At 44.7% G+C, this 22,863-nt stretch overlaps 1 protein-coding gene across 1 annotated transcript in view; it reads left to right on the top strand.

Moving 5' to 3' along the window:
• LOC121157004 (structural maintenance of chromosomes protein 5-like) overlaps positions 1–21,279 on the top strand; it is a gene marked incomplete at its 5' end in the record, with an annotated part of 44,860 nt that extends 23,581 nt beyond the window's left edge. The window contains 14 exon segments of the mRNA XM_040980957.1: positions 1,260–1,354; positions 1,850–1,982; positions 2,985–3,158; positions 3,233–3,402; positions 7,442–7,565; positions 8,400–8,522; positions 14,668–14,793; positions 16,716–16,772; positions 17,133–17,228; positions 17,641–17,748; positions 17,966–18,085; positions 19,898–20,077; positions 20,162–20,257; positions 20,606–21,279. Coding sequence (XP_040836891.1) covers positions 1,260–1,354; positions 1,850–1,982; positions 2,985–3,158; positions 3,233–3,402; positions 7,442–7,565; positions 8,400–8,522; positions 14,668–14,793; positions 16,716–16,772; positions 17,133–17,228; positions 17,641–17,748; positions 17,966–18,085; positions 19,898–20,077; positions 20,162–20,257; positions 20,606–20,749 — 1,746 coding nt within the window.
• Positions 21,280–22,863: the final 1,584 nt, after the last annotated feature.

Below are 22,863 nucleotides of genomic sequence, written 5' to 3'. Positions count from 1 at the left end.
TTGTTCCTTCTCGCTGAAATTCTCAAACATATAACCTCTTTTTTGTTTGCTTCCTTATTTTTTAATTTGTTTCATTTAATGATACAGTTCCATAGGCTCTGGGATTTCCTTTCTTCCTCCCCAACTTCCCTCCCCTTGGCGGGTTCCCCCGTATTATTACGGCAGTGTAGGCCTTCATAAACAGTCCTGAGTCTGTCATTCTGCTCTTTGCCCTTTTCCTGATGTGGCGCATAAACTCAGCTCGCGTCGTTCTCTCGCAGATGGCGCCTCTCTCCACCATCAGCGTATGTTTCTGGCATCTCTGATGACTTCAGATGATGTCTTTAAAGATTTGTCCAGGCTTGGCTGTTGGCCCAGCACTTCAGATGCCTCCTGGATTCCTTGTCAAAATGTTTGGGTTCAAGTCCCAGCTTGGCTCCCATTTCCAACTTCTTGACTAAATTTTACCCTGGGAGTCTGCAGACACTGGCTCATGGACGTGGGTCCCTGCCACCCGTGTGTGAGGTCAGGTTGAATTTGACTCAGATGTGACTGTTCCTGGGGAGTAAAACCAGCAGGTGAACTGTGTGTTTTCTCTGGGTGTCTCCTTCATCTTGTTACCTTTCACGTAAATAAAATTAGAACTTTTCTTAAGGTCTGGAATTTGTAAAAAGTTTAGCTCAGTGCAAGATGAGCTGCCAATATTTGGGCCATTTCTGTTCTGTATCATTTTGAAGTAAGTCTCATTCTGTTTGATCTGAAAGTATCTTAGTATATACCTCTGAAAGCAATGAACTTTAAAAAAAAATGTAGTTACAGTATCGTATCACAGTAAGTTTCTTAACATTACCATCAAATATCCAATGGTCCAATTTCTGATTGTCCCATGAATAGCAGTAGGAATATAGTAACTTTGGAAATCGTCTTCCTTTCTTCCTCTGTTTCTTTCTTTATTTGAAAGCCTGAGAGATATAGACAAACTTTAATCTCCCAACTGCTGGTTCGTTTCTCAAGTGCCCACAGTAGCTGGGACTGCAGCGACCAAAGCCAGGACCCAGGGGTTCAGTCCAGCTTGCCCCCAAGGGGGACAGTGATTCAGACACGTGAATCAGCACGCGCTGCCTGCCAGGGTATACGTTAGCAGAGAACTGGATCAGAGCCAGGACTTGAACCATGCACTCCCAGGGGGCTACAGGTCTCACTGGGGGATCACAGCTGCTGCCCAGACCTCCTGCCTCTGGAGGGCGTGTGTCCCAGTGTGTGCCTTTCTCATTCCTCAGGTCCATGACAATAAAAAGCTAATAGTGAATGCTGTCATTGCTCCCAGGAGCTCACACACAGCCAGGCTGCCCTCGAGACCGCTCAACAAACTCAAGTGAGTATTAAATCATTTGGTCTTTTAAATATGTCTGAATAAATTCTTTCTCGCATATGTTTATTATAAGGTGTAGTGCTTTTAAAAAAAGAAAACTTTGTACCCAAGAGCATGAGTGTCCGTGTAGACGCGCCCTCCTGGTGTGTAGTTAGTGTCCGTGTATGATGGAGGTGTCGAGCAAAACTATATTGAACCGTTTACTACATAGCAGAAAAATAGTTGGTAAGCTAATGGGAAAATGAAGTGATAAATCATTGCTTTCTAAAGCTAAGTAATTTCTAAAGGACCAACTAAAAATTGTTATCTTAGCTCCATGTCTAAGTAGGAATTCAAAATATACAAGCAACAGAAGAAGTTAAAAAAAGCAATTTACTATTTAGAAGGTGGATAATATGAAATGTATTTAAATATTTAAAAAGCTGTGGCCACTTTTCAGTCTTGGCTTTTTTTCTGATTTCTCGAGAACTGAAGTCAAACTGAGTCTCACTTTTTCAGGCAATACGGGTTTATCTCTTACCTACGAGAGCTGTTCAATGCACCAGACCTGGTCATGAGCTACCTTTGCTACCAGTATCACATCCATGAAGTCCCCGTGGGAACCGAAAGGACGAGAGAACAGATCGAGCGGGTAGGAAGGCACTGGCTCACTGACACGAGTCTGTTTTATTGAAACGCCTTATCTTACTTAAAGTTCAGCCTGAAGTGGCCAGGAATTTTTAAAAGTATATTATCCTGCTATTTTTAATAAGACACCAATAGTGAGTCTTGGCTAATATTTGACGATAGGAGGGATATAGAGATAAGAATGGGTACTTATGTCTTTTAAGATAACTGAGTACTGTTTAGATTCTGCTTTGCTTAATAATCCTGTGTAAACCTATGTCAGATTCATACATTCCAGATTATCTTGCAGAAAAACTGTAGTTTAGAATGGAAGGCAGTGGGACCTGGTGTGGTAGCCTAGCGGCTCAACTCCTCGCTCTGCTTGTGCTGGGATCCCATATGGGCACTGATTCGTTTCCCAGCTGCGCAACTTCCCATCCAGCCCCCTGCCTGTGGCCTGGGAAAGCAGTTGAGGATGACTCAAGGCTTTGGGACCCTGCACCCCTGTGGGAGACCCGGAAGAGGTTCCTGGTTCCCGGCGTCGGATTGGCGCAGTACCGGCCGTTGCAGCTCACTTGGGGAATGAATCATCGGACGGAAGATCTTCCTCTCTGTCTCTCCTCCTCTCTGTATATCTGACTTTCCATTAAATAAATAAATCTTTAAAAAAAGATTATATCTTACGCTACAAAACTCCTAAAAGATTTGAAAAAATTCAAACAATTTTAAATCTCCTTCGCATGAAAAATGTTTTCATTAAGTAGTTAACAAAATATATGGGAAGTGCTTGCGAAGCTGCATGTTTGGGCCGTAGAAATGAAGAGCGTGCACGAGGAGTACGGGCTCCCGCCGTTGTCTCAGTGATGGCATTAGCGGTGCTTGAAAGCATAACGTGTATCTAGAGTGCTTCGTACTTATCTAGACTCTGAACTAAACCTGCTTTGTGTTTGTAATTCTTTAGTCCTTTAAAACATGTTTTAATTGTTATTACATGTACTTTAACGTCAGTGCTTGTTTTGCATTGTAGGTAATACAAGAAACTCGACTGCAACAATTTTATACAGCAGAAGAAAACTATGTGGTGAAAACATCTTTCTATTCGAACAAGCTTATTTCCAGTAATACGGCCCTGAAAGAGGCCCAGTTCCTCACCGTGACTGTGGACCTGGAGCAGAGGAGGCATTTGGAGGAGCAGCTAAAGGTTGGTGAATTTGACTGGGCTGTTACACATGTGAGCTGTGTTTCAGATGTACTAACAGTTTTGAATTTCCATAGGAAATTACTATGAAGTTGCAGTCTGTGGAGTCAGAATTGACTGGCTTGTGTGAGAAAAGCAAGCTCCTGGAATGCAGAGATAATGACCTGAGACAGAAGAAGAAGGGGCTGCTTGAGAGAAAGACCAAGAAGAGGCAGCTGGAGCAGAAGATCAAGTCCAAGCAGGGAAGGTATTTTGCGGACTGTGTGGGGAGCGTGCGAAACCCTGAGCGCAGTGTCGTCTCTCTGGTGCCTGACCACATCCACACTAATGTTGAAGTAGTTTTTCATTAAACCCTGCTCGTCCTGCCCATGATTGTAAACGTGATTTTAGTCAGTATGTCAAGGCGAGAGGGGTGTCGAGTGGTGCTGTCTGCTGTCAGCTCCTCAGTCCTTGGGCACCTTTATGTGCCTAAAAGAACGGAGATCTCAAATCCTGCTTCTATGGATTGCAGCTGTTGCTGTTTACCACAATGTCCATGGTAGTGCTCATTTATCAGAAAATAGTAAACTTATTGTGTTTAACAGAAAATAGTTACGAAAAATAACTGTACCAAAAGTGTTGTCCAAAGAATGGAACTGTGTCAGGTTTCTGCAGCAATCCTCAGGTGGGGGCTGGAGGTTTCCCGGAGCTGCCTGTGTGTTCAGTGTGTGGTGTGTCCGGTGTGCGGTGAGATGGAGGAGTTGAGCCCTCACACAGAGCTGCCATTATGAAAAGGAGGAATACTGTGGAGACCTTTTAGATAGCTGTATTTACTCTTTTACCATCACAACAAAACTTGTGAAAATATAGTTTGTTAAAGTTTAATTACAGTATGGAATCTTAAGTCATGTCAGTGGACTTATGTTAGCATCCATTGTGGTTTACATTTTTTGAAAAGATTTATTTATTTATCTGAGAAGCATGGTGACAGAGGCAGGGACAGAGAGCATGAAGTTCTTCAGTATGCTCATTCACCCCCAAGATGGTTGCAACATTCAAGTCTGGGCCATGGACGCCACGGTCGCAGTAACTTGGAGCATCTTCACGGTCCCCCGAGGCACGTTAGCCGGAAGCTGAAGCAGAAGCAGGTAGCCCGACTCAGGCTGGTGCTCCAGTGTGGCACGTGAGCATTGCAGTCAGCAGCTGCATGTGCTGTGCCACAGTGGTGGCTTCCATGCGACGTGAATGGCGATCTGTCTTTTTTTTAACATGTATTTTAATTTTTACTAGAAGGACAGATTTACAAAGAGGAGAGAAAGATCTCACATCTGCTGGTTTACTCCCCATGTGGCCCTGAGGGTCAAAGCTGAGCCAATATGAACTAGGGCCCAGGAGCTTCTACCGGGTCTCCCATATGAGTGCAGGGTCCTAAGGCTTTGGGCCATCGAGTGTCTTAGACCACGAGCTGAGAGCTGGAAGGCCAGTGGAGCAATTGGGACACGAGCTGGCACCCTTATGGTGTAAAGGAAGAAGCATACCAACTAGGAGGTGCTAAGCCAACAGAAGCCCCTAAGTGAATGTTTTACCCATAATGCTTTTGTTACATCCTGCATTATAATATTATTTAAAGCATGTGGATAAATGATTCCATCAAAATTGTTAAGTTGGAAAGTTGTTGGGCTTTCTGCGTCAGATAACAAATTTTGTAGAATTCTGGTTTTTATCTAAAAGATTGAATTAATCAGTGGTAATAAATATCAGCAGCTCTGTTCGTTGAAGTGACAGGCTCACTTCATCTCTTCTTGGAGAAAGAAAAATGACCAAACACTCTGACTTATCTAGTTGTCATTTCTCAAGTAGAGATAGTATTCTAGGAGAAGCTTCTAATGCAGCTTCCAAATGGCTCAGCCCAGCAGTTGTCCTGGAGAGCCATTCCCAGCTGCCCCCAGCCATCCCCCAGCCTCTCCCCAGCCGCTCCTCAGGCAGACCCCAGCTGCCCCCAGCCATCCCCCAGCCGCTCCCCAGCCTCTCCCCAGGCTCTCCCCAGCCGCTCCCCAGGTGTCCCCAGCTGCTCCCCAGGTGGTCCTGGCTTGCTGTTAGAAGGAAGCACTGAAGATGCTTCTCCCAGTGCGTGCTGACGAAGGGCTCAGTGGCTGCTGCTGCGCTGTGATCCTGCTCTGTTGATTAGCTTTGCCTTGTGCTGTTACTGGCCAGGACACAGAGCACAGTGAGAGGGGAGCCTAAGGCAGGCCTAGCCTCACGAATCGCCCTGAAACGCCAGTGGACATCCTAGGGCTTTGTGCACTGCGCTTGCGTGTCCGTGCCCAGTGAGTTTGAAATGGTAGGAAGCAGGTGCAGACAAAGCCGCCAGCTCTGGAGGAAAGCAGTAAGGGATAGAAGGTTTTGCTGATTTTGTAGAATAGGGTTTTGAATTTAGCTATGTTACAGAAATTGGAATGTATGTGATAGAATAAGAGCTAGTAGAATTTGTCGTATAGGGAAAAGTACTCTTTTTTTCGATGCCTTTCCCATATCCTGTCATGACACAGCTCAGTCCTTTTGGTTGTCACTGCTTTGTAACTGCTTGTCTGTTCTATAAACGTGGTGATTAGGACACATACCTTTAGTCACAGGTGGCCGTTCATTGGTTTGAATGGATATATGCTCACTTTGTTCTGCCTGCCTGTTAACTCTTACTCAAAGCATGAATTATGTACTTTGGTTGCATAGCAAATCTAACTTTCTAGAATTAATTTCAACTTTACACTTTTTTCTTGAATTTGAACTAATCATTTACTTCTCTTAAGTCTTGTACAAAGCACATAGCCTTTCTGGAGAAGCACTGTACATTTTTGCAGGAAAGCTGTTTAAAGCACCTGCTCTCACACACTGCGCTTTTCCTGCCTCTGTTCACTTTGGTCTCTGGCAGGACTTCCTAGCACTACTCTCAAGACTAGTTCAAGGGGTTTTTTTAGACTAGCTTTTATAATTATTCAGATTCTGTCTTGTTCGGTGCATTCCAGCTCTCGCCTCGCTCAGTCCTCGCGTGTTTCCTGCATTGTCATTCGCGTTTATCACTGCTTCCATCCTCCGCCCTGCACACCAGCTTCCCGTGCTAGCCCGGGCGCTGCCCCACCTCACGTCTGAGCGCCTTGGTCAGCGTGGAGCCCAGCCTTCTGCTGATGCAGACTCGGGAAGGCGGAGGGTAGCTGGCTGCTCACCAGGTCTCAGCTCCTGGTTAACACTCCGTCGGCTCACCAGGTCTCAGCTCCTGGCTAACACTCAGTCGGCTCACCAGGTCTCAGCTCCTGGTTAACACTCGGTCGGCTCACCAGGTCTCAGCTCCTGGTTAACACTCAGTCGGCTCACCAGGTCTCAGCTCCTGGTTAACACTCGGTCGGCTCACCAGGTCTCAGCTCCTGGTTAACACTCGGTCGGCTCACCAGGTCTCAGCTCCTGGTTAACACTCAGTCGGCTTTGTTCTTGGCCTTTGCAGGTGTTTGGCCAGTAAACTTGGGGACGACTTTGTCCTCAATCATTCCATCACTCTCTATCCCTTCCCTCCCCGAGTCCCTTCTGCTTCTGTGTAAATTAATGTTTTGCAAAAGGAACCTAATATTTTTAAATTATTGTGTTGTGCTTTATTTTCATTTTTTACCTAGTTGATCAAGGCTGTGTTTCATAGTAACAACAGAGAAGGCTTACATTTGTTAGTTATGGGCTAGCCGTTGTACTGAGTATGTTGTAGTCTTCACAGCCCCATAGGGAAGTACTCTTAATTTTTTTTCTAAGATGTATTTATTTTTTTACATTGTTATTGGAAAGTCAGATATACAGAGAGGACGAGATACTGAGAGAAAGATCTTCCGTCTGTTGGTTCACTCCCCAAGTGACTGCAACGGCTGGAGTTGAGCCAGTCAGGAGCCAGGAGATTCTTCCAGGTCTCCCACAGGGGTGCAGGGTCCCAAGGCTTTGGGCTGTCCTCGACTGCTTTCCCAGGCCACAGGCAGGGGCTGGATGGGAAGTGGGGCCGCCAGGACACAAACCAGTGCCCATTCAGGATCTCGGCACTTGCAAGGTGTGGACATTAGCCGCTGGACTAGCACTTCAGGCCCAGGGAGGTACTCTTACTTTCTGCAGTCCACAGATGAGGAAACCGAAGCATAGGAGACTGCTGTCCGTGTCTGACAGTGGCACTGCCATTGGAGCAGGCTGGAACACTGTCTAACCCTGCCCAGAGCTGCGGGCCCTGAGCGTCTGTAATCATGTCTGACTCTGAACCCTTCAATGTTGTGTCTGTTGTGCAGCTTAAAGCTGATGGAACAGGACACCTGCAACCTGAAAGAGGAAGAACAAAAAGTGGCCACCAAAATCAAAGAAATAAATATTCAAAAGGCAAAACTTGTTACTGAATTAACAAACCTAATGAAGGTAAGGGACATTTTCTTGATTTTAGCAATTTTTTATTGCAAGTAATTCAGATAGTCAAATCTATTTTTTTGTTGGTCTTTTTTTTTTTTTTCAAAAGTTAACTTTAGTTATTTATTTTAAAAGTAGCAAGAGAGAGAATGGCGGAGACAGGGTGGGAGGCACTCTGTCGGCAGATTGACTCCCTAAATGGCTGCATGACTGTGGCCTGCGGGCTGGCCTTGCCTGAGCCAGGAGCCCAGAACTTCTCCCAGCTCTACCACGTATGTGGGAGGGCCATCCTCAGCTGCTTTCCCAGGAGAGTTAGAGCAAAGCTGGGACACCAGCTGCTGCCCACATGGGGTGCTGGCATCACGGGCAGTGGCTTACCCTACTCTGCCACAGTGGTAGTCCCTGAGAGATGTTTTATTCCTTATTGGAGGGAAGATTGTGATGAAGAAATTTGGTGTTTTAGTTATATAGGTGAGAAATTTTTGTCATCAGTTTTAGTTTGCTCAGTTACTGAAATTTTCTCATTAGATTAAAAGCGTTGATTAGATTATTTTATTCCAGATAACTTTTAAAAAGCAGGAAGATTCTGTCAGAGTTGCCTTTGTGGCACTGCAGATTAAGCTGCCGGTTGGGCCCCTGGCTGTACAGCTGCTGGCTCGAGGGCTGGCCCCTGGCCGGAGCTGGCAATGGCTGACTTCTACTTTAATGCTATATAAGAGAATTTCATTCATGAGAGGGAATGTCATTTTTGTGGATTACATGATTTATAATTTAACTTATTTTAGAAGTTTCTCATAACTCTTAAACACAAAACTATTACGGATGTCCTCCTCCCCCCCCACTTAGATTTGTACTTCGTTGCACAAACAAAAAGTTGGTTTAATTCTTCAAAATACTACAATGATCTCTGAGAAGAATAAATTAGAATCGGATTATATGGCTGTGTCATCACAACTACGCCTCACTGAGGTAAGATGTGTGCTTTTATTTCTGGTGGAGATTCAAGCTTCCGGTCAGTTTGAAAACACTTCATATATATCCCCACTTGCAATACAGTTTGTTGTTGTATGCAGTTGAATTTACAAACTTAATGCATACAGCTGCTGACAACGTAAACTTGAGGTCACATTAGAGCAGCTCGGTAACCTTGACAATTGAATCTGTTAATATCTGTGAATTGATAAATATCAGATAGCGTGTAGCGGGAAGAAAGTATGATAGACCAGATTAATTTAGAACCCAGGAACGAACTGGTAATGAGATCCTTTGGATTTCTCAAATTATTTCCATAAAATAAAAATACAGTTAGCGTTATTGACATCCATAAACTAACGGACAGCATGTACCAACAAGTAACTTTTAAGGCCTCCTCATCATTTTCTTACAGTATTGCTACGATGTTGACCATTGGAAGTTAAGTGGTGAACTTGACTAGTTAAGATCTTAGACTGCTCTAATGAGGGAGGAGCTGCAGGGCCACAGGGCCACAGACTCTTCTTGCACTTCCGACCAGCTGGCTGTGGATCCAGAGGCCCATGACATTCTCAGAAACACCCTGGGTGAAGGACTGTAGCTTTGTTATAAAGGGTACAAATCAGAACTGTTCAGATGCAGAGAAGCCTGGAAGGAGGAAGCGCAGAGTCTGCCCCTTCCCCGTGGAGCAAAGTGTAGCCCTCCTGTCCCGTCTGTGTAGCCAACAAGGACACTCAACCAAGTTGTGTTGCACAGGGATTCTGTTGCGGCCCTATCATGCAGGCTGCTTGATTGGATCATTGTCCATGTGATTAAGGTCTGGTTCCAGTTCTTTCCCAGATTTCATGAATTTAGACTGATAACAGTTTCAGTGACCCAGCACTTTAATCATAGCGTTTATCTTTGTCACCATTGCCCACTGATATTTTGATTCATAGTCTTAGCATGAACTCAGATGTGATCCAAGGGACTGTGAATGACAAAGGCTCTGCTATCACTCAATTTCATGAGTTTTAGAATAAAAGTCAACTGAATTCCTTTTTGTGTGGCAGCTGGAAACTCTAAAATAGAAGTGGGTGAGTTATAGCAGCCCCAGTAGTAGCAGCAAGGCTATGGTGATATCACCAAGGAGGAGGTTAGAGAACCCGAGATCAGGATGCCCGGATGTTCTCATCTGCAGTGGGAGGAGGCCTTGGTTAAGTATAGAACGCTCAGCACACCAATCTGAGTGCTGGACGCTAGCAGGCAGCCTATGGACTCCAGAGAATTGGGAGAGTGCTGGAGCGGTCCGGCATTGCAAATTGGCAGGTCAATTGAACCTTCTTTGTGGAACAAAGCTAATTCTTGAGAAGTAGAGCCAAATGGTAGTTAATGGAGACAATAAAATGTGTACTGTGTTGTACCGTGCCTGACAGTGTTAACTAAAGCAGAACTCTAAAATGTGCAACAAGGGGAACAAGCAAGGTAAAATAGATTGTTTGCTGACTTGCCGTGTATACATATTATGGATAAATAAAAGAATATTGCTTCAGGTTAGGTGCTTTGGGAGAAGGAAATACAGGAGAATTTGAATAATATTTACAATAGGGACCCAGTAGATAGTACCTCTTACAGACCTGGTAGGGACATAACAATATTCTATGCATAATACCTCCGGTAATATTCTTATATCATGGATAACTTTTAGAATAAAAAATAAAATCCTTATTATATAACCCACCATAAACATACCAGGTGGCAGAGCAGTAAAATGCCTCACATTGAGTAGTATCAGCCCTTTATGCCCATGACCATCTGAGTACATCCACTTAAATGAATTCTGCCCTTGGTGCCCATGTCCATCTGAGTACATCTCAGTAAGAGAATTCTGCCCCTTGGCGCCCATGTCCATCTGAGTACATCCCAGTAAGAGGATTCTGCCCTTGGTGCCCATGTCCATCAGAGGACATCCATTTAAATGGATTCTGCCCCTTGGTGCCCATGTCCATGTGAGTACATCCAGTTAAATGGATTCTTCCCTTGGTCCCCAAGTCCCTCTGAGTACATCCAGTTAGATGGATTCAGCCCCTTGGTGCCCATGTCCATGTGAGTTGTTGAGTTAAATGTATTCCACCCCTTGGTGCACATATCCATCTGAATACATTCTGTTAATTGGATTCAGTGCTGGGTGCCCATGTCAATCTGAGTACATCCAGTTAAATGTATTTTTCCCCTTTTGTGCCCATGTCAATCTGTGATCTTTAGTTAAATGGATTCTGCCCCTTGGTGCCCATGTGCATCTGAGTACTTCTAGGCAAATGGGTCATGCCTCGTGGTGCCCATGTCCATCTCAATACATGCAGTTAAAAGGATTCTGTTCTCGGTTCCCATGTCCATCTGATTACATCCAGTTAAATGGATTCTTCCATTGGTGCCCAAGTCCATCTGAGTACATCCAGTTAAATGGATTCAGCCCCTTGATGCCCATGTCCATGTGAGTGCTTGAGTTAAATGGGTTCCACCCCTTGGTGCACATATCCATCTGAATACATTCTGTTAAATGGATTCAGTGCTGGGTGCCCATGTCAATCTGAGCACATCCAGTTATATTGATTCTGCCCCTTTCGTGCCCATGTCCATTGAGGACATCCCGTTAAATGGATTCTGCCCCTTGGTGCCCATGCCCATCTGCGTACATCCAGTGAAATGAATTCGGCCCCTTGATGCCCATGTCCAACTGAGTACATCCAGTTAAATGGATTCTGCCCCTTGGTGCCCATGTGCATTTGAATACATCCAGTTAAATGGACTCGGCCCCTTGGTGCCCATGTCCATCTGAGTACATCCAGTTTAATGGATTTTGCCCTTGGTGCCCATGGCCTTCTGAATGCATCCCAGTTAGAGGATTTAGCCGCTTGGTGCCCATGTCCATCTGAGTATTTGAGTTAAATTGATTCAGCCCCTTGGTGCCCATGTCCATCTGAGTGCATCCAGTTAAATGGATTCTGCCCTTGGTGCCCATGTCCATCTGCGTGCTTGAGTGCAATTCCCAACCCTGCTCCTGACTGACGCTCCTGCTAAGGTGCAATCTGGGAGGCATGAGGAGGTGACTAAGCTAGTGAAAATCCTGCACAGCATTACAATGAATCTCTGGCTCCAACTCGTGTGTTCTTCATGTAGCCTCTGTTCTTCTTCTTTACTTCTACTGTCCCACTTTCTACTCTTAAGATTTTACTTCTTCCTATCCCACCAAAATTCAGTTTATAGAACTCTGACTTTCAGAAGTGACAACTAAGGTTAGATATCGTTTATTTGAAATGTTTAACCTTAGAAGTGATTATGTTTTTTTGGTTTAATGGGTATTCGCATATTGTAATGAAATTATTGCCTGATGAGCCTGAAATTTCAATATAAAATTGGTGTTTTCACGGTACCCTATACACATCTCGCGGGCAGTTTTATGTAATGTGTTAGTATGCCTGGTTTGACTGTGGCCTGTCTCATCAAATCAGGTATTAACACCCAGAAGTTTAGGATTTTCGGATTACATATGGTCAAATTGCTATTTGCAGTTTAAAATTGACTGAATTAGAAGTTTTCATCTTGTGTGGTATTCTGAATTTCATATATTGGGCATTAAAATTTAAAGTAATGTGTTTTCAGACTTAAGAGTTGATGTTTGACTATTAGAAGTTTATGTACCATAAAGTTAATTCTATTCTTAATAGAAAGTGATTTTCGTTTAGTTGGACTCTTAAATGAACTTATAAAAATATTTAATGTTTCATTTTTAAAATTCTACAAGTAATTCTCACTTCTACCAGAAGAGGGCCTTTTTAGAACAGCTTTTCCTTGCTCCATGTCAAAGGTATTTCTGTGTATCTTCCTGTGTGGTTTTTGTGACAACTGAACTTCCTCAAAAAGCATTTCAGAGTGAAAATTTTACTTACTAATTTCTTCCATGACTTATGCCTACAAAGTAATCTTTTTTGAGCTGCTGATTTGGGCTGTTGGGAAGGCTGTAAATCTTGCCTTGTTCCCTGTGATGTCTTCAACAGATGGACTGTGTTGTTGATTAACTGCAGAAGGCTAGATTCCAAGGAGAAATACAAACTTTCTCACCAGCTTCACTTGATGGGACTCTAGTTGAGTACACCTTGTTTCTGCCGCTGCCAGCCAAAACGAAGGTTCAACGAGAACTATCGTTTAAAAAAAAAAGGCCTGGTTCAGTGGCTCAATTGGTTAATCCTCCCCTTTCCAGTGTAGGGATCCCATAAGGACACCAGTTTGTGTCTGAGCTGCTACACTTCCCGTTCAGCTCCCTCCCTGCTTGTGGCCTGGAAAAGCGAAAGAGGATGGCCCAAAGCCTTGGCACCCTGCACCCATGTGGGAGACACAAAAGAGGCTCCAGCCTCCTGGCTTCAAACTGGTTCAGCTCCAGCCATAATAGCCACTGATTCTTTCTGTAAACTTGACTTTGCAATAAAAATAATTACATCTTTTAAAAAAATTTATTGGAAAGTCAGATATAGAGAGGAGACAGAGAGAAAGATCTTCCACCACTGATTCACTCCCCAAGCAGCTGCAATGCCTGAGCTTCAGCAGACTGAATCCAGGAGCCTGAAGCCTCTTCTGGGTCTCCCACACAGTTGTCGTGTCCCAAGGCTTTGGGCCATCTTCGACTACTTTCCCACAAACAGGGAACTGGATGGGGAAGTAGGTAAGGCTGCTAGGATTAGAACTGGAGCCCATACAGAATCTTGGCGCATGCGAGGTGAGTGCTTTAGCAGCTAGGCTGCTGCGCTGGGCCCAGAATAACTAAATTTTTGTAATAAAAAACCAAAAATACAAACAGGTGCTATATGAAGAGGTATACATGAATTTAAAGAACATTTTATCATGTCACCAAGTAGAAAGAAATTGTTGAATGAGGTTTTGTGTTAACTCCAGAGCTTCAAAGATTAAAGTCATTGACAGTATATTTCCTGTAATGCTCTAATACTTCGCTTTCGCAAGCGTAAGAGGAACAGGAAGCGAACTAGGAGGTAGGAGGGTGTCTAGTTGCTGTGGAGCGTCCCTGAGTGTGCTGGTCCTCCGAGGGCAGTCCAGTGTTGCCGACTGGCAGGCCACACCGTTTTCTCCTCTCTGTCTCAGGCTGTGGGGACTGAGGAGTTCATGCGAGAAAACTCTTTTCAGTTATGTGTTCTCTAATTGAGCGAGTCTTGGAGACTCCTGTGCCTTGATGTTATTCATTGTTTATCCCTGGAATGCCTTTGTTGCTGCTGCTCTAGTGCTCTGTACAGTTCTCGTGGCTCCATGACCAGTCTCCTGTGCTGCACGTGGGCTGTGTTCAGACTCACGCCATCGAGGTGCATCGTGCCTGTCAGCAGGCCTGGGTAGAACTGTGACAGCCTCTAACTGCATGCATGTGCAGAGAGATGGTTTAGCTTTTTAGTCTTTTAAAGTATAAAATGGGACTAACATCATGGTACAGTGTTGTGAGGAATAGTAGTAACACTAGCAGTGATAGCAGAGTCTCACTGAAAGCCTGCAGCTGGCTGGGAGCCAGCAGTGAGTGAGAGCCTGCAGCTGGCTGGGAGCTGGCAATGAGAGCCTGCAGCTGGCTGGGAGCTGGCAGTGAGAGCCTGCAGCTGGCTGGGAGCCGGCAGTGAGAGCCTGCAGCTGGCTGGGAGCTGGCAGTGACTGTGACTTCTGCCTTGCCATGGGTCCTGTGTGATCTCCTTCCTCACCATCTCAGTCCAAGGTGGTGCAGGCACTACTAGGTGCCCGTTCATTGGTGAAGGCGTGGCTAGGTGGGTCAGTGCAGGGGAGCTGCGTGGGCAGCCGTTGGACACCGCTGAGCTGCCACATCTGAGGCTTTGTTAGAGCAGAACAGAACATGGCTTAGGGAGCGTTCGGAAGGTTCCCTTCAGAGATCTCAGGGAATCAAGAGTTGGGTTACTGTGTGCTACAATATTCCAAGGTTTAAGTTCAAATCAGCTTTTAAAGTATTTAAAGTATTTATGATTTGATATTTGGTTTCCCGTGAGCATGGTGTTGATGATTATTATAACCAGAACTCAGTGATGTATTTGGTGATGTAATAGCATAGCTCTGATTTACCTGTGACATTGAACTTGTACATTTCTTGTTCTTACTACAGCAGCGTTATGGTGAGCTGGATGAGAGCAGACAGAGGTTACTGCAGAAGTGCAAGGAGCTGATGAAGAGAGCCCGGCAGGTGTGCGACCTGGGTGCCGAGCAGACTGTGTCCCCCGAGTACCAGACAGTAAGTATGGCGGATGTGGACGCTCTGAGCAGGGCCCGGCGAGCGCGGCTAAAACACGGCAACTCAGTGTGGGGGGAAGTAGTTTTGCTTAACAGATTTTATGTGTTTCATTTACATTTGCCCACTATTTTTACTGCTTAATACTAAAAGTCTTAAAACACGGAACTCACTTTATAAAAACATATCTTAAGATTAGTTCCTTTGGGGAAAGTGGGCTTTTCACCCAAAGGTGTAAATTCCTGGGTAAATTTGAGTGATACCTGGGGTGAGAGGAAAGGTGAAAATGGTTTTCAGGAACTTGGGGGTTCAGCGGGGCTGGATATTCAACTGTAGCATCTCTGAAGAAAGGAGGAAAGAAAGGTTTTTTTCCGGTGTATTTTCTATTCCGACATAGCACTCAGTCAAGCTGGAGTCATGCCCTTCAGCCGGCATTCCAGCTGATGTGAGGAACCCTGGGCTTCGGGCGTCGTCTGTCACGTGGGGAGGTGAACGTGCCGCCGTGCTTACTCAGGAGAAAGGGGATACATAATTAGAAGTTAATTTGAAACTATTTGGTATTTTATTTTTTATTTTAATTTTACATATCTATTTCAGTAGATAATAAAGTCTCTACTAAAGATGAAAACAACTGGAAAAAAGAATAATGCAGATTATGATTTTCGTATTCTTAAATCCAAGAAGCCAAGATTGGAGCGATGGGAGACATAGCAGGGACTCGGTAGATGCCTCTAGAACTAACTGTGGGATGTATTCCCATGATAACACTAGATCTTTTGTGAAGTGCATTGTGTTAAGCATAAAATAAATAAAGTTTAGTATCATAGCTATTTTTTTCTGAATACAGGGTGATTCATCCTTGATAATTTCTTCTACTTTAGAAAATAATATTTCATTAAATAAATTGATTATTGCTGTGTAATAGATATTGAATGAGACAGACATATTTCCTCGTCTACTGAAATTTGCATTCTAGTAAGGAGGACGGGGCTGACCAAAACACAGAAAGCCGAATAGGGTATGTTCCGAGGTGCGAGATGCCAAGGAGAGGAGCGACGGGGTGAGAAGTTGAGAGAAGTCAGTGTGGCTGTTAGGCAATGGCATGCAGTGAGTTTGCTGATGCGTTTCAGGTTAGGGCCGTCTCAGTGGGAATGAAAACTGCACAGACAGAGAGCAAAACCCTCGAGGGGCGCGTGGAGATGAAGAGAATCCACAGAGGGAGGAGGAGAGCGCTCTTACTAACACTTGAGTTTAGACAAAGGTGTTCTGTGTGGAGAGCGGAGTGGGGTGGGACAAAGGACACCGTGCACTACGTTATTTCCTTGGCCCACCAACAATTTATTGTTTCATTGGTTGGCGTGGCAACCATGAAGGCCTGGAGAGAAGTTGACATACTTCAGGTTGCTTTCATTGACAAAGCCAACGAGATCTGTTGAGGTGTTGGAAGCGAGCAGGCTGAGGGAGAGAAATCCTCTGAGTGTTTCAGCTGAACGGGTAGTGCGGAGGGGTGGATCTTGCTTCCAGTGGGAAGTGGGCAAGTGGAATGAAGGTTCCTTTTGTGTGTGATGGAAGGTATCTAGCAGAGTTCCGTGAGGGTAACTGTGTGTCGGACACATACACCACAAGGCGACAAACACCGAGAGGTTAATGTCCTGTGTCAGCCTTTTCCAGGGACTCGTGTCTTGTAGTCCGTGGACGTTGCTGCTTGTGCTATGCAAAACGGTGTGTGCTGCCCTTCCCTCAGGACAGGCTCTGTTCCGACTGGTCTCTGTGGCGTGGGCTCAGAAGGTAGCACTGTGGTGACTTTCTGCTGGCACATTGGATTCTTAGGATGCTTTTTACTTCTTCATAAGTGCAGTGTCAAGTTCTAACTTCTTGCTCTCTTTCAATGCCCCACATACTCTGGACCCATTCTACCAATTCAGCAAGTACCTACCATTCCAAATGGACACAGCTCCTCACCCCCATGGTATGCAGTACTCGTTCTTTCTCCAACTTCTGCTCGCCCCTCCGCTTTGCTTGACCGCCTGAGTCTCCTGTAGCCTTGACTGCTCTGCTTTCCCAGATTCTGTAGTATGTGTTAGCTCCTGCTGACTTAATGCTCCCCAGTAACACATTGCCTTCCGTGCTGTGTAGTGTATCCACTCGGTCTTCTCTCTGAGTAAAGTTAAGCTTTTTGGAGGCACAAGATCCTGCTTATAATGACTCTGTCTCCCTGAGTGCTAGCATGTAGTTGGGCAGATAGCTACTTATTCAGCAGGTTATTGTTACTTATTTTAGTTATTTGAATGGAACTGCTTTTCCTTATAGTATCTATAGTAACTTTTTTCTTTTTGGTGTAGGCTTTCCAAGATCTTCCAAACACCTTGGATGAAATTGATGCTTTGTTGACCGAAGAAAGATCGAGAGCATCCTGCTTCACGGGCCTGAATCCTACAGTATGCCTCTTTGTGTGCTCCCGCCCCGTAGCTGATGTCACCTGCACACACGGTTCCCCTAGTGCTCGCCTCCCACTCTGTACTAGAGCGCTTGGTAATAATAAGCTAGACAGCAGGAACAATGTGCTTTAAATGCCAGAATCTGAATCGATTAGAATTTTAAATAGATTCCTGCTAAGGAACACAGTGTTCCGTGCTTTTTCTTTACAAAAAGAATACTTAGGCTGACCTGAAACCCTGCCATGTCTGCTTTCCCTCCTCCCCTCCCAGAGTATAGAAATGACGTTTGCAGTGTGTAATAAGAACATATTAATTGGATCCGTACAGTGCAACACAATTGGCATCTTCAGGTCATATTTGGATTTATGTAAGAATTTAAATAATTTTGTCCTTTGTTGGATTTGTGTTAAAGCAAGTGGTTGAAGAATACATGAAAAGAGAAGAAGAAATCGAGCAGTTAACTGAGGAACTACAGGGAAAGAGAATTGAACTGGATAAATACAGGGAGAGCATCTCCCAGGTAATTGTTTAGCTTTTGTCTCTCTCTGTCATGTTTGTTGTTAATGGTACGAGAATATAGAATAATGCAAGATAGAGTGAATGCTCCTGGGGTAAAGGTGTGCACTCATTGAGCAGGTTAACACGGAAACAAAATGTAGTCTATATGAAGTCTTTTTTTTAACAGAGTGTAATACAATACTTCCCTTAAATTATGTTTATGTTACTTTTATTTTTAGGTAAAAGAAAGGTGGCTTAATCCTTTAAAGGAGCTGGTAGAAAAAATTAATGAAAAATTCAGCAATTTTTTTAGTTCTATGCAATGTGCTGGTGAAGTGGATCTCCATACAGAAAATGAGGTAAAATTATACTTGAAATGTATTCTGGGTAGGCAATTTTAATTATGTACTAAAAGCAAATTATTTAGTTATTTTGCATTTGTAAATTATTTAGTTATTTTGCGTTTGTTTCTGAAGACTTTGCTTACTAGAAAATTACTCAAAGGAAGAAATGCCTGTAGGATTCCATTAGGGTCATTTTTTTTTCTTTTCCTGTTTTAAATCAGTGACTAATACCTTACTAGTAACTCCTTATGTTTCTGTTTTGAGTAGTGGCTGCTCATCTGTGTTGGACAAAGGCATTACTCTGTAAAGCAACCATTGTTGAAGGAGGAAGAGTTGTAAGCTAGCTAACATAACTGAAACACACTTAGGAAACCAATGTGCTTTTTAAAATTTATTTATTCTATTCAAAAAGCAGAATTTACAGAGAGAGAAGGACAGTCGGGGAGACAGAATAATCCTCCAGTCAATGGTTCACTCCCCAAATGGCCATAACTAGTGACCTGAGCTGATCAGATCAGAGGCCAGGAGCCAGTAACCCTCTGCATCTCCCACATGGTGCAACGTGGCAAAGCCTTGGGCCATTCTTTGGTGCTTTCCCAGTCCATAAGCAGAGAGCTGCATTGGAAGGGAAGCAGCAGGGCCCGAACCAGTGCTGAAGTGGGCTGCTGGCACCATGGGGCAGGGGATTAGCATTCAACCAAAGACACAGGGAAAACCTGCCCTCAGCAGTGGAACCCAGAGCTGCTTTGCAGTGTCATGCAGCATGGTGTACCAGGTGTGCTTGTTGCCTTCACCTCTGGCTTACAAACCAGACATTCTGCTCTGAATGTGTTAGCTGTGCCTGGATCCATGGGATCTACCTGGAATGTGTTAGCTGTGCCTGAGTGGATCCTTGGGATCTACCTGGACTGTGTTAGCTGTGCCTGAGTGGATCCATGGGATCTACTCTGAATGTGTTAGCTGTGCCTGAGTGGATCCATGGGATCTTTACAGCTTTTGGACCGTAACTGCTTGGCTAATATTTTACTGCTTTACACGAGCTGGTACCGCTAAGTTTTAAGTTGTTTTTTCCTATTAAAAAAAAAAAAACTTTGGGCCCAGCGTGGTGGCGCAAGTGGTTAAGGTCCTCACCTTGCACGCCCGGGATCCCATATGGGCGCCGGTTCTAATCCCGGCAGCCCCGCTTCCCTTCCAGCTCCCTGCCTGTGGCCCGGGAAAGCAGCAGAGGACAGCCCAAGGCTTTGGGACCCTGCACCCGCGTGGGAGACCCGGAAGAGGCTCCTGGCTTCGGTCCGGCATAGCATCGGCCATTGCGCTCACTTGGGGAGTGAATCATTGGACGGAAGATCTTCCTCTTTGTCTCTCCTCTCTGTATATCCGCCTTTCCAATGAAAAAATAATAAAAATAAATCTTAAAAAAAAAAAAAAACTTATTTGAGGAGAGTGGAAAGGGATATCCCTTTGCCTGTAGAACTGTGTTATGAAAAAGCAAAAATTCTAAAAAATAGAAATTTTCATTTGAAAGGTGCAGTTACAGAGAAACAGAGAGAGTTCTTGTGTCTGCTGGTTCATTCCCAGGGACTGCAGTGGTCAGGATTGGGCCAGGACGAAGCCAGGAGCTTGGACCCTGTGCAGGTTCCCCACCGGCTGCCGACTTGGGCTGCCTTCTGCCTTCCCGGGGCCATAAAGTTGAACAGTTGGGATTCTGCATCTGCAGCTGCCAAGCCCACTGCATCTGCTCTTGGAATTGATTATTCAGTCTCTTCAGCAAGGATTAAAGTAGCTGAAGAAACTGTCATTTTTCATCACTTTTTCAATGTTTTACAGGAAGACTATGACAAATACGGAATTCGTATTAGAGTCAAGTTTCGCAGTAGTACTCAGCTGCATGAATTAACTCCTCACCATCAAAGTGGAGGTGAAAGAAGTGTTTCTACTATGCTGTACCTGATGGCACTTCAAGAGCTGAACAGGTGTCCATTCAGAGTATTTGACCAAATTAACCAGGTAGAGCAATGGTTCTTTTGTTTTTAAGTCTTACTGTATGCTGTAGTAAGTTTAACTGCATTCAGTGTCTTTGTCCTTGTTTAGGGAATGGACCCCATCAATGAACGGAGAGTATTTGAAATCATTGTAAATACTGCCTGTAAAGAGAACACGTCTCAGTACTTCTTCATTACACCAAAGGTAGGCCCTAAGCGATCTAAAGTGTAACTCCAGTCTCCCCTGGGCTGACCCATCAGCTGACACCTCCCGGAAAGGCACTAAGAATACCGTAATAACACGTGTACTGATGAGGGGAGTGCGTTCCCATGAGAAGGGCGCATGCTATTCTGTAGGCGCGAGGAGCCCCCTTGGCCTGGGAGGTGCATCACTGCTGTGGGCTGGATTCCCACGGTACTGCATCAGGTGATGCTCACAGCACGGCAAGGTTGTGTTGGAGAGCTTCAGAGCACCTGTTAAGGATATACGCGTTTGAATGCATAGATGTACACTCAGAAGAGCGTAAGTGACATTTTGTCTGTTTCAATATAGCTCCTGCAGAATCTTCCTTACTCGGAGAAGATGACGGTGTTGTTTGTCTACAACGGGCCACACATGCTGGAGCCGAGCAAGTGGAACTTGAAGGCTTTCCAAAGACGGCGGCGGCGCATCACATTCACTCAGCCTGCTCAGTAAGAGGCAAAGGGAGGGAACTTTGGAATTTTCTGTAAAATTCTGTTTGTAAGTATGGATCAGCTGAATAAAAGTTAGGTAATTTGTTACAAGTTAAATATGGGTTATTTTTGGAAACCTCCTTCTAGATGCAAACAGGGTGATGAGCTGGACACCATGGCTTCTGGAACATTGTCTGGTGGTAAAAGTCTTTGGTTTGGGTTCAGTTTGATTTCTTTACGCTCTGTGTGTCATTGGATTCCCATTTTTGAAACATTTAATATTGCAGATCAAAGGTATATACATCAAGGGTGTCAGTCGTAAGAAGTGTACTTGCCACGGTGGCCTGGCTCAGCGAGGAGTGGTGTGGGCCGCTCAGCGCCCCGTGGTCTGTGTCTCGATTCCTCATTTCCTCCCAGTGTTACGTTTACATTTGAATTATTGATATGGACATGTCTAATGTATAGTAATAATTTATGACAAATTAGTCATTTCTTCCTGTTAAAAAAAGATTACTTTTTCTGCACTAGGAGATAAGAATTGTATAGGCCTTTAAGACAAGTTTTGCAAAACTTAATGCTACAATTGTATTGGTTTTTCAAAGGCAAAGAAAACACTGGGTTCAGAAATAGTAGCAAGACTTCCTTGAAAGGTCAAAGGTGGCCACTAAATGATGCAGAATATGGCCAAAGGGTCGACAGAGTATAATCAGGTGACAAGGGCTTTGAAGAATAGCCTTGTAAAGTTGGGAATTTTGTTTTTTAGTTTAAAGTCAATTGTATTTTACAAGTTAAATTTCTAGAAGCATTTTTATAATTTTTAGAAAGATTTTTCATAAGATTTCTTAGACTGGTTACTGCAGTTTATGTTTGAGATTTCTCAGCGCTGTGTACTGACGGGGGACGGGGCAGCACTGGTGGACTCAGAACCAAAATGCTGTTTGAGCATGAGTTTCTAGATCCTTCTTGCAGCGCGAATCTGCGCAGCAAGAGTCCTTCCAGCGTGAGAGAGCTGGAGGAGAAAAAATATGCATGTTTTGAGTTACACTAATTAAAAGTGCCAAACAAATTGTATTCTCTTAAAAAGGAAATCTTAAGGATGTGAGTCACTCCAGTCATGCCTTTCTCTGAGCAGTGGATCAGATCTGTACCAGATGTGACAAAGTATTTTTTCGACTTGCTCACCTGAATAAATTGAAAAATTATATTCAGTTCACGTTTGTATATTTTCAAATAGTCATTGAAATTTATTCTTATTGCGTGGCTAGACCCAAGCCCGGGCCGGGAAGAGGGGCGGGGCTGATGCTCGGGGACGTGACCCCTGGCAACATGGCTGCTGCCAGGGTCCCCAGGCTCGGCCAAGTTCGTCTCCCGGAATGCAACCAGCAGTCTTCACGCCCACTCGGAAGGCTGCTTCGGGGAGGCTGGACCCCCCACGCGTGGCCCTTTTCCGGCTTAGCGTGGTAGCACAGGTACAGCTAGCTGACACCTGGGCCAGTGGCGCTAGGGGTATGGCTAGACCCAAGCCTGGGCCAGGAAGAGGGGCGGGGCTGACGCTCGGGGACGTGACCCCTGGCAACATGGCTGCTGCCAGGGTCCCCAGGCTCAGCCAAGTTCATCTCCCAGAATGCAACCAGCAGTGTTCACGCCCACTCGGAAGGCTGCTTCAGGGCGGCCAGTGCGCCAGTTGGCGCCAGGCTTCGCCTGCTGGCCACCCTGCCAGGGAGCCCTGAGAAATTGGTTCTCTGTATGCTGCTCAAGACGGCTTCATGCTGAAGCTATAGCGTTTTGGGGACACCAAGCAACCCTAAAGATTTCCAACGGCTGTAAATCTCCCTCAGATGAATCTGCTGCTATCATGGTTTCACTCCATAAGTTCCGAATGATTGTAACTCCCAATATAATGCCAATTCCTTACGATACACAGTAACTGGGTGGGAACACAGAGAAATCTCTCATTTCCCTTGAAAAAGCTAGGAATCCACGTAGTGTAACCTGCAGCAACTAGATAAGTATCTTAAAGTTGATAGATCCAGACCAGCATTAGACAACAGCAAAAGCTAAAATGACACACAGGGGAATTAGGAACGACCCAAACAGTCTATTAACAAGTGGTCATATGCACAGAATAGGGGAGAA

This window comes from Ochotona curzoniae, unplaced genomic scaffold, assembly GCF_017591425.1.
Source record: "Ochotona curzoniae isolate NIBS_2020 unplaced genomic scaffold, NIBS_Ocur_1.0 contig_3502, whole genome shotgun sequence".
Lineage (NCBI taxonomy): Eukaryota > Metazoa > Chordata > Mammalia > Lagomorpha > Ochotonidae > Ochotona > Ochotona curzoniae.
This window is presented reverse-complemented; position numbering and strand designations above follow the sequence as displayed.